Consider the following 11,619-nt stretch of genomic DNA (forward strand, 5'->3'; position numbering starts at 1 on the left):
TTGTATCAAAAAAAAGAAAATCACTTAACATTCTCAAGATAAAAAGCAATTTCTTCTTCTCGAGCATTTTTCCTTTTTTCCATTGAAAATATATAAAATTAATTTAAACATAGCAAATGGAAATTATTTTGCAGCACAATCATACAAGATGCTACCATATTTTAGAGACTCCAAAAAAAAATAGTAAAGTATTCATAAATGATAATTTATTATTTTTATATTTTTATTATTTTAGGGAGGACGTGCACAAAAAACCTTCGATCCTTATTATTTTAATGTTTTTATAAAAATAAATATAATATAAAATATGTTCGATGATGAACAGTACACCAAAAAGAAAAAAAAAAGGAAGGAGAAAGCACAATGTCGTGCTAGCCGCGCGCTGCCGACAGAGGATCCATAAGATAAAAAAATTAATCACAAACCTGGTAGCTTTCGAGGAACACTATCTTTATTCATCAAAAAAAATGGAAAAAGAACACCATCTTTTGAGAACAACCTTAATTTAGGTTTCTTCATTACAACAATTGCAAAAAATGTGGTTAGAAAAAACTTCCCCTGTGCAAGCTACTCTTCCTTAAAAAGAATCATCCTTGACGGATCTCCTAAGTTTGAAAGCCCATGACTTTTGGAGCAAATCTCATCAACCTAGTCAAGGAGTTTGGTAAGAACTTCCGAGCAAATAAGAAGCAAACGTTAGTAGTCCTGCCATTATATTTGCATGTACTCCCATTTCTCATCCTCTCCAGTAACTCAATAGTCACATCCAATCTTCCAAACCTAGCTGGGTGTGGCCCTCCTTTTGACCAATCAACCCAAGTCAAGCTCCTGTTTGAATTGCTCCACCAAAATCTCATGCTCACAAACGTTGGCAAATAATGTTCGTCTACGTAGCATGAGCGCTTGCAGTATTTCTTAAAGACCGGGAAATAATTTTCATCAGAAATTATCTCAATTGCGAGGTCCCGGTCCACCTCAAGCCACTGAGAGCCTTTGCGCCATTCCTGCAACTTCACTTGTGGTTTCATTCTAATATTGTATCGACCACGACCGTTGGGCCCCCGGTCATCGAAGGAACTGACATAGGTTTTGGTGGAGTTAATGAGGTAGGAGTAGATGGTGGAGAAATTGAAGAGAGGAATGCATGATTCGGAAAGGAGGATGAAGCGCTGGTTTGAGAAGTCTAGTAGGGCATTAGCTAATAGGCGGCGTTCAGCTTCCATCATGCTTAATTGCCCCCACTTCACCACCTGCATCAATTAGAAGAGTAATATCTTATGGAAAAGAATCAATGAAATTAATTCTAAATGAATGCTTTCATAAGAATATGAATGAAATTAATACCAAGCTAACAACAAATTGATGCAAACATGTTGGAAATTCAAGAGTAATATCCAATTTCCGTTTTTCATGAAAACCACAATGAATTGCTATTTCTTTTAAAAGCATAAGTTCAAAACTGGTTCGATAGTAACTTAGATCGTAGCACCGGCTGACGGCGGTGGTGGCAGGTGTGCTGAGGACGGTGGTGGGGGTGGTGATGGATGGCTTCTATATATATATATATATATATATAAAAGTGAAAGGTGCCCCAGAAAAGTTTCACTTTTTTTTTCAAAATTTTTTTAAAATATTTTACAAAAACTAAAAGCAAAAGGGATAACTAGACGAGAATGAAATTTAAAAAACTGGAAACTGGCAACCATGCCGAAAGATCCTAAATTATAGAAAACTTTAGTAGATGGGAAATGGTCTAAACTACGACTACTTGTGACCACTACTAGATAGCAGTTACTTGATGGTTGATGGGAAGCGGGGGATGAGATTCGACATTTCCGTGATTTACACTCTTCTAATCCTGCATCAGGAGAAGAGCACAAGGAGACGAATCTCACTCCGTACCCGCCATCCGCCATCCTGCAAAAGCAAGCGTTTTTGGTGCACATTCTGCAACTACTTGCAGTCTAATCTCTTTCCATTACATTGATCCAATCACCCAGACAGCAACAACGTCATCGCATTCGCCTCCTTCAACTCGATTTCCCAGCTGAACCGGCATCGGCAGTAGCCCCACCTGTTCAATTCTTGAATCCCGATGTCCGCCGAAATCCACCGACCGACAAACTGGCAGTAATGGCCAGTCATGGTTACCGGAAGTGGTATCCATAGAAGTTATCATTTGTTTCTCAGCTTTGTATAAGAACCCAATATCTATTATGCGTATGGCCGCTGTGAAACTAAACACGCATCTAGATCCTCATATACTTTTTCTCATTAAAATCTTGACATCCTTGTTAGGTTAAAAGTTCAAGCACTATAATCGCCTCATGATCGGCTTCAATGGGCTCGTGCTGTAGAATCCCTTAATTCACATAGGCTATAAACTAATCTAGAACCTAATCTAAAAATACTAACCGAAAAATATTGTTTGGATTTTATGGTTCCGTATGAACTCTTAAAACTTACTCAATGCATAGCCAATGTGAGATTAAACATATGTCCATATGGATCTTCAGAGAAATAGAGTTTTTTTTGGTGGCGACCGCGAGCAATAAGTTTTCTTCTTCAAGTCTCATAGATTCTTCTAACCGGGTTTTAGTCCTAATATCATGTATTGGTATGTCTGCCCCCATTGTTGAGAAAGAAGCAGGGGGAGTGGGTTTAAAGGTTCTCTCCAGCTCGGGTTCCTCCGTCCTTTCACTACTCTCTTGAGCGAAGGACTGCGGCGTAGGTCTATCTCTGGACAAATATATAGTGGTACTTGGATGAGATCTTTCTGTATATTATAAGAACTCAGCTCAGAAGAAAATTTTGTTCTTTGGAAAGGTGCTACTGCTCTGGCCGTGTAGTGTGGAAATCTGTATGAAAGAATACCAAGTGGTCCCTATAGCATGGGTGCCCCATTAGTGTAATGTGAGATGAAAGTGACCATGGTCATTTGTTGAAGCTGTTTAGGAAAACTAGAACGTGGGATTTGAAGATGGCCTACTGCTCCTTGTTGAAGGAGAGTAGCTTTCCCGCGTGATGTGATCTCACCACGTCATGTATAGACTTATTGTCAATGTCTCTCTGCTATCAATTTCTCTGTTGTTGTAATTTTTTGTTACCTACGATAGGACAAAAGGCTACAGATGCCTCTTTAAGAGGTTGCCATCCGGATGGTACTTTCAGTCTTCTACTGATCCTTTGTGTTTTGGAATCTTCTCTGAAGCTACAGGTATATAGGCAGAATTTGTAGAAGATAAGAATTTATAGAGGTTGAGAGATGAAGAAACAAAGCAATTCGTAGATGCTCCCTCCGTATGCTTAAGATCAATTAACTCAAAAAAAAAAAAAATCAGATCAAGCCATTTGCTATCTTGGCGGCTAATGCGCCATAAGCAAGATGCTTTCGCATTTCTCAGTTTATTTTTTTTGAAAAAAAAAGAATATGATGGTCATGTATCCAAGCATTCGTGGGCCGGGCTGGGTCCTTTGGATCCGAGTCCTATATTTTGGCAGGCTTGAGCCCGGCCCAGCATGATTTCAGGCTTGAAATCCACAACTTAAGCTGTATCAAGCGGATCTAAGCCTGACCCGCATATGCGGCCTGACCGAAGCCTAGTGCCCAGCTGGAGAGAGAGAGAGAGAGAGAGAGAGAGAGAGAGAGAGAGGAGGAGGCATCCGGCTTGTGGGGGGGGGGGGGGGGACGCAAATAGAAAGATACATAGATAGATAAGCAAGATCATGCATGCCCCAAAATGATTCTATCCATTTAGTTGACATGCTTAATAGCATGGATTCAGGTTTAAGTGGAGAGACAAATGAGGGAACTAGTGATGAGCAAATGTGAAATGCATAGACAAGGTGTGAAGAAATATATGTTTAGACCACTAAGAATAGCACACTATCTGAAAATGACAAAACAATAAATAATATATGACAAAGGTTCTACTTTCTTACCCATATCCCGTATAGTCGTAAAGCGTTAAAAATAAAAAACTCCTTGTCCTAACATTCTTTTTTACGTGAATGATGCATGGCAAGCCATCCAGCTTCATTTAGCATTCGCAAGATGTTACAAGGAAAGGGGGAGAGAAAGAGCATAGAGGATGTCGATTGTCGAAAAGATCTGTCGTTGCCATTCCCCCAAGCTTCCAAGCAACTCCGACTAGATCCTCCCCCTAACATTTATTCTTTACACAGTTTGTTCTTGTCATGTAGCATGAGGAAATGTGCGTTACTGACTCGAATGGGCGAGTTGTGAGAACCAGTATGATAGGGGTATAATGGTCGAACACTGAGTTGCCAAGCCAACATTAGGTGGGTCTAAGAAACATTTCATCTACCTCATTCCCCTATTTGGAATCGATTTCACAAGGGCTAGAATAACGGGAGAATGGCTTCCCCTGCAGCAACGGTTGAAGGCAAGCATGTAATTATGTTTTCGTTTTGATCTGTAGCTCTTCAGAGATGGAAGCAACTGTATAAAAATTAATCAAGGTACAGTGGCAGACGTGCTAACGGTCATGTCTGACCGGGGAAGCGAATGGCTTGGCTATTGCCCTGGTTTGGTTAGGTCAGGTCAGGTCCAATTAATACAAAAGCGGTGGGTTTCTGTGTTTGGTTCGACGAAACCTGGTCAAGTCCTGGGCGGCTGGATTTCGTTGAAATTATTACACCATGCGCCAAGACCGACTATTTCCACTCATGCTTGGCTTTCTATTCGAAGCCTCTCCGATATTTCACACTCAATTAAAATTCGTTTACTTCAATGCCATCCTTGTCCAACCAAAGAGATCTATGACCTCCTTGCCAATTTAGCGTCAGCTATATGGATACTTTGTGACCTCCAGCATGCAATAAGATCACATAAACTATCGATAATGGAGTAAAGAAATGAAAGGCTTGAAAGAAGCTAACCATGACAGGTATTGATAAAAACCATGGTATAGGAACTGACCTTGCTAGGTACCCTCCGGCCATGGAACACCGAGCCCTCCGGTGCTGACTCGTTGAAGGAAGGATCGGCGTGCACGTAGATTGTATATAATCCTTCATGTCCCTTGAAGAACTTCTCCCATAGTGGAGAGAAGGCAAGCGGTCCCCTAGTGAGGAACAAGAAAGCAACCTTAGGAACTCGGTGGAATGGATGGTTCTTTATCCTCGGCACCATCGACGCCCTCCATAGCAATTCCTCGTCGGTCATGTCATGCATGGCCTCGATTGGCTCCACATATCCATTTAGTCCCACACGCTCGTTAGCCATGAAGGTCAGATTTAGGATTGGCTGCGGCGATGGTGGCGGCAATTGTAATGGTGGCGGCGGCGGCGGTGGAGATGGAGGAGAAGAGATGAAGGAGATTGTGGATGTTCGGAGAGGGAAGGGGATGGTTTTGAGGTAAAAGCTGGAGATGTACCCGAGGGCCAGGCCGAGGCCAAAGACAAGGAAGTTTATTGGGAGACATCGGAAGAGTTGGGAGCTGGAAGAAGAGAGCATGGAAGGACATGCAGGTTGTTTTGGCTGCTGGTTCTTCATGGATGACTTCCACTATTGCTTCAATCACTAGAGCGAGGGAGACTTCATAGAGGGAGCAGGGTGCCAGAGCCCAGAGCTTGGTGGGAGGCGAAGGGTGGGAGGAGGCAAATGGGGATGGGAGAAGTCGTGTTATTATTTAATATTTATTAGACACGGAATGGTAAACGTCAGCAAGATTCCGACGCCCACTTGTATGGACCAGGAATGCAGGGAGGACTTGTGCTCTCGGATTTCTGGTCGATTCGAACTTTTCTTGGACATTGTATCCAAGTATAATACGTCGACTTCTACCATATGCAGAAGAAAGGCATAACTGTCAGTGTCCAATGAAGCGATACCCTACACTGCCCGCACCAACATAACCATGCACCATGCTAATTACCAAGATGATCGCATAATGGAAGAGACAAAAAAAAAAAATTAGTATGGTGCACTTTGTTAGAGTGGAAAAGTAATTGTGTCTCGATCAAAGATATTCTCTATTTTGGAAAGTACGCATGTGCTTTATATTATGGGCAATATTTTTCTCACGATTTTGTCCTTCTTAAATGAGCCCTTTAGAAGGAAAGGAGTGGTCCCTCCTTATAAGGCACAATCTTTTCCGCTACTCTTTCAATGTGGGAGTAAAGTTCTGGGTCCTCCATCCGCCATCTAACACACTTGATGTAGAATATAATTTTTCTAGAAATACATGTATAATATTTATTAAAAAATATATATTGAAAAACTTGACCAGAAAGACAAGAAGGAGCTTTCGCTCTCCAGTGATCACCGTTGATTAGAGGCTCTAGAAGGCAACAATTCACGTGATCAACCAAGCTTCTTCTTTTTTTTTCAGGCTGTCCAACAAAATAGAGAACGAGAATACAACAAAATAAACCAATAGATCGTAATACAAAAACGAAAAATAGATGGAGGATCAAAATAGCAAACTTTGATGTATCAGGGAACAAAAATGGTAACAAAGAAACCCACGTCTAAGCCATTAGATAACGAACAGAATATTGGTCGGTTTGGTTTGACGCCGACCTCGTTATTTTTTTTTAAAAAAAAAAAATAAATCGGGAGACACCGACGACTTGCAATTATTTGTAGATTTTGGGATTCAACTTCGGCGTCTAGAATACACTCAAAAAAAAAAAGTTCGGCTTCTAGAAAAGCACTCAAAAATTGATTGATGAAGCATCGTGCTGAGTCCCAGTCAACGCGTTGTGGCAATAAACCTTTCTGGATTGGGCTTTCTTCCTCTCGTACCCCTTTCTTGGGCCTAAACGCTAAACAGAGACCAATGCTTTTTGTCTTAGGATTAGTTGCTTTCAAAAATAATATTTACCTAATTAACAAAAGTACTTAATTAGTTCTATTCAATATATTTTTCCAAGTAATAATAGGAATTGAAAGGTTTAAGTAGTGTGGCGAGATTAGCTGCGATGAACCTAAGGTTGAAAGATATTTTTTGAGAGCTATTGATACGGCCTAGAAGGCTTGATTCAAGCCAACATTTAAGTAATATTAGAAACGATGGAATTAATTGCCGCTGGATGGCGACGGATTCGTTGTGGAAGACCAGCAATTAAAAAGCCGTCGGCTTGGAATGGGAGTCTTTCGCGGTGGACCAGTTGTTTAGCTGAGGAGGACCGCAAGGTCACCGTTCTCCTCGCCTGTAACTTTTTCTGGGCGCGATGCATGTGTAAGTGCAAGTGCCGGTTACCTTGTTGCCAGGAGAATTAGATGAAAGGCCTGTTCTAACTATCATATGAAATGATAAAATATATATATTCAGGAGCGGCCCAATACATTTGGAGGCCTAAGACGGATTCAGTGAATGAGATCTTTTTTTTAATAATAATTTTTTTTAATAAATATAAAATATTTTAGAAAAAGATATGAAAATAGATAGTTATCAAATACATTATTTCAACAAAGATGCATGAATGCATCAAGGATGGATAAAAAGTTTTTTTATTTTAATATAATTTTTGAATGGAGGTACGAAAATGTAATTATGCTAAAGGAAGGCTCATAAAACTGATTAAATAACTGAGATAATGCTTGGCAGTACTGTTTACCATGTCAAGCAAGAGCAGGATAGGAAAAGGTTATCCTACGGCACTTCATTGTCAAGGTAAAGGAAAGAATTTATCGAAAGGGACCTCTCTATAAGAGAAAGTAGGGGCATTATGGGAAATTCACTCCATCTAATTAATAAAAGTCCCATCCCACCATCTCCTTTTTTTTTTTCCTTTTTTTTTTTTTTGGTACATTGGCGACTCACACATGACGAGTGTGAAGATCCCACCATCTCCCCTTCAAGTGAGTACCCAAGCAGCAACTGCAACATTACGGCACAGCGGCCATTCAATCTCCAACCTCCCTCCTTTTCTCTCTCTACCAACCAAGAGGGGAGAAGAAACCGAGAGGAGAAAATTAAAAGAATCTCCACCCTCCAAGAAGTCCATTTCCAATCCCCCTTTCTTCCTGATGGCCCAGCTGGATCAGGAGTAATGTGAGGGAAGGAAAACCAAGACCAAAACCAAAAAAAGAGAAGGGATGAAAGATACGAGTGGCTTCAGACGTGTATCAAGCCAACCAAATCCCTCCTCCCTCTTTCTCGGGTGGTTCTATATACACCCCCCCTATTGCTCAGGACACCCCCCAAAAATTAAAAAAAAATTAAATACTCTCTACACCCCCCCATTTGCTAAGGACACCCCTAAAAAATTAAAAATTCCTAAATTACCCCCCACCCTTCCCACCCCCTCACCTAAATTGCTCTCTACACCCCCCAAACCCCCCCCACCCCGCTCTTCCCCTCCAAAACACCCGCCGGCTTCTCCCTTCCGCCCAAAAAACCTCGCCTCAAGCACCTCCCCGGCCATCTCCCGAGCAACGAGCACCTCACCGGCGGAGGAGGAGGGGGGAGGCGGAGGAGGAGGACGGGGAGGCGGGGGGAGGCGGAGGGGGAGGTGGGGGATGGGGAGGAGGAGGAAGGAGGACGGGGAGGTGGGGGAAGAGGAGTGAGAGGAGGTGGCGGAGGAGGAGGGGGGAGGCGGAGGAGGAGGAGGGGGAGGTGGAGGGGGAGGAGGGGGAGGACGGGGAGGTGGAGGTGGGGGACGGGGAGGAGGAGGAAGGAGGACGGGGAGTTGGGGGAAGAGGAGTGAGAGGAGGTGGCGGAGGAGGAGGGGGGAGGCGGAGGAGGAGGACGGGGAGGTGGAGGGGGAGGTGGAGGGGGAGGACGGGGAGGTGGAGGGGAGGAGGGGGGGAGGTGGGGGATGGGGAGGAGGAGGAAGGAGGACGGGGAGGTGGGGGATGGGGAGGAGGAGGAAGCGGGCGTAGGGGGGAGGGGGGGAGGAAGAGGAGGAGGAGGGGTGATGGGGGAGGCGGAGGAGGAGGAGGAGGAGGCGGCAGTGAGGAGGAGGGGGAGGGGAGGAGGCGGCAGTGAGGCGGAGGAGGAGGAGGAGGAGGAGGCGGCAGTGAGGAGGAAGGGGGGGTGTACTGAGAAAATTTCAAGGGCAATATGGTAATTACACTAAAGGTTAGTTTGGGTATTTTTTTTTTGGTTTTTGGGGGGTGTCCTTAGCAATAGGGGGGGTGTATATAGAACCACCCCTCTTTCTCTCCACCCAAAACAAAACTATTGTCCCCAACTTCCCAAATTGCCCCTCTGCAGGCCAGGAAACTCTCTCCACGTCCCTTCCATCGAGGGGGAAGACTCGTAGCCAGCTCCTGCTCCCGTTTTATATGGGGCCTTTACTTTCTTTTGGTCATTGGCTAGGGGCCTTTGCTTTCTTGGTCATTGGCCCGAGGCCTTAGACGACCGCCTCGATCACCTAATGCTCGGACCGGCTCTGTATATATTATAGAAACTTATAATGCTTGGGGTGTGCAATAAAATCGATCAAACAGTAAAATCAATCATTTTGATTCGAATTAAGACGGTTTTTTACATTTTTGGTTTGCTTTTGATTTGAAGGTTTTTAGAATTGAAAAAATTGGTAAAACTTTCAATTTTAAGTTTTAGAAAAAAAATGACTAAAACCGGATCAACCATATTTATTATAGCAGGGAATAAGAGTGTGCACAAAACCAACCAAATTGCCAAAAAATTTGATTTAAGTCTGTTCAAGTTTTCAAAAAAAACCAATTCAAACTAATTTGATCCGACACGACTCAACATAACCCATTTGTATATATAAGTACACATTCAAATCGGACCGGCTCGACCCAACCCGATTCATATATATATATATATATATATATATATATATATAAGTTTTTTATTGTTTTTAATGTTTAGATTTAGTCCGGTTCATTTAATGGAGTTCGTCGAACATTAATTCTATATATAAAAGGAATTTTTATATTCTGAGTTAGCTTAACCCATGTAGCCCAACTTATTGAACATCAATCTTGTCACGCCCCGAACCCGGGGCCCGGGGCACGAGCAGACGCCGCGCACCGTAGGGCGGACCCCGCAGGCACGCAAGGCAGATAAATTAGATCCAACATCAATAACTAAATAAAAATAAATTCCAGTTTTCATATCAAATGTCCACATATACATATGTCAAAAAAAAGTCCATATCTACTAGCTAAATACATCATGATCACTCCATCCCGCAATCCCTATACATCATATGTCATCACCTACAAAAATGTAAATAATAGGAGTGAGCTAACAGCTCAGTAGGCAACATCATGCAATAAAGTCGTCATATAACATGTCATGATGCATATAAAAAGCAGCTAAACTCATGAATCCAAAAATCCACACAATAATCCGTAAACCCGATCCGAGACTCAAAATAGCTCAACCGCATGACTACGGCCACATCACCCAGTGGCATGGTTACATCGATATGCCAATACAACTCTCCGAAGAGCCGCTCCACTGAGCCAACGCACCACTGTGCCGCACCCCCTGGTGCCAATTTCACGCTCCACCGAGCCGCTCCGAAGAGCAAAATGCACCCCTGTGCCGCCACTATTCTATCACCGGTGGTCGCGGTGTCGGAACTAGTTCCTCAGTACAAGTCGACAGGGCCAACGTATCATCCCATTGGCGGGGCCTAGACTATAGTCACGCGGATTTTAAAAATCAATAAATCAACTTTCCACATGGTAAATTTCCAAATCAAAGTCATGATCATACTCCCAATAATAAAGCACATAACAGTTTATGAAATTAAATATTTAATTCTAATTCTAACACATATTGCCAATAATAAAACATAACATCAACATATGCAAGATACATATTAAAATTCTACTTTAAAACAATAGGTCACCAACCTGGGCTAGCTTAACAATCCCTGCCACGGATATCACGAACCCCTGATTAAAACATAAACATTAATTATTTAATTAACTAAGAAACATAATTTAAACTAATTTTCAATCCCTTAAACTTCTAAGTTCATAAATCCAAGAATGGGCCCCCAAGATCAAACATAGACCCTAAGAACAAGTAAGCCAAAACCCCAAAATCAAAATTCTTTAAACCCAAAACCAATTGTGGCCCAAAACAGATTAGGCCCAATTGAACCAAACCAGATAACAGGTCCAGATCAGATTTCGGGCCCAACCCAAACCAGCCCACAGATCCAATCAGGTCCAACTCAGCCCAAAAACAGTTCCCCAGCCCAACCCAAACCAGATTACACTCAAATCAGATTAACCCAAATTTCTGACTCAGATTCAGACCATAACCAAAACCCATTCACTCAAACCCAGATCAAACCCAATTCACGGAATAGGTGGAACCGGTTCATAGCCTCAACCGGTTCAGGTTCTGATCCACAATTGAGGCACGAAAATCAAAGCAAGAACAAACCCAGGAAGAAGAAAGAAGAAGAAGAAGGAAGAGAAGAAGAAGAAGAAGAAAAAGAAGAAGAAGGGGAAGAAAGGAAGAAGGGGTGGCTGGTGGTTCCGGTCGGCCTTCGGCGGCCGACCGTGGCCCTCAGCGGTGGCGCTCGGCTAGCCGCCGCCGGCCCCACCGCTGTCACGAGCGGCACGGAAAAGGAGAAGAAGAGAAGAAGGAGAGGAAGAAAGGGAGGAAGAGAGAGAGACCGGGGCTGGGAAGCCCGGCCCCCGTTCGCCCA

At 43.0% G+C, this 11,619-nt stretch overlaps 1 protein-coding gene across 1 annotated transcript; it reads right to left on the reverse strand.

The window, feature by feature from the left end:
• Positions 1–433: 433 nt before the first annotated feature.
• On the reverse strand, positions 434–5,629 carry LOC103723273 (glycosyltransferase BC10-like). Its single transcript, XM_008814151.6, has 2 exons — positions 4,943–5,629; positions 434–1,250 (listed from the first exon to the last, which is right to left on the reverse strand). The coding sequence occupies exons 1-2, from the start codon at positions 5,516–5,518 to the stop codon at positions 606–608; spliced, it is 1,221 nt and encodes a 406-aa protein (XP_008812373.4). The 5' UTR covers positions 5,519–5,629; the 3' UTR covers positions 434–605.
• Between the last annotated feature and the right edge of the window lie 5,990 nt (positions 5,630–11,619).

Source organism: Phoenix dactylifera, chromosome 5 (assembly GCF_051530095.1).
Source record: "Phoenix dactylifera cultivar Ajwa chromosome 5, Ajwa_hap1_PhDact_Kaust_v1.1, whole genome shotgun sequence".
Lineage (NCBI taxonomy): Eukaryota > Viridiplantae > Streptophyta > Magnoliopsida > Arecales > Arecaceae > Phoenix > Phoenix dactylifera.

What these genes read in the sequence shown, in the direction of transcription:
- LOC103723273 (XM_008814151.6), bottom strand. Translation starts at nt 5,518, where the DNA reads ATGAAGAACCAGCAGCCAAAACAACCTGCATGTCCTTCCATGCTCTCT. An exon ending in GCCGGAGGGTACCTAGCAAG is followed by an intron (nt 1,251 to 4,942) that starts GTCAGTTCCTAT and finishes TAATTGATGCAG; the next exon opens with GTGGTGAAGTGGGGGCAATT.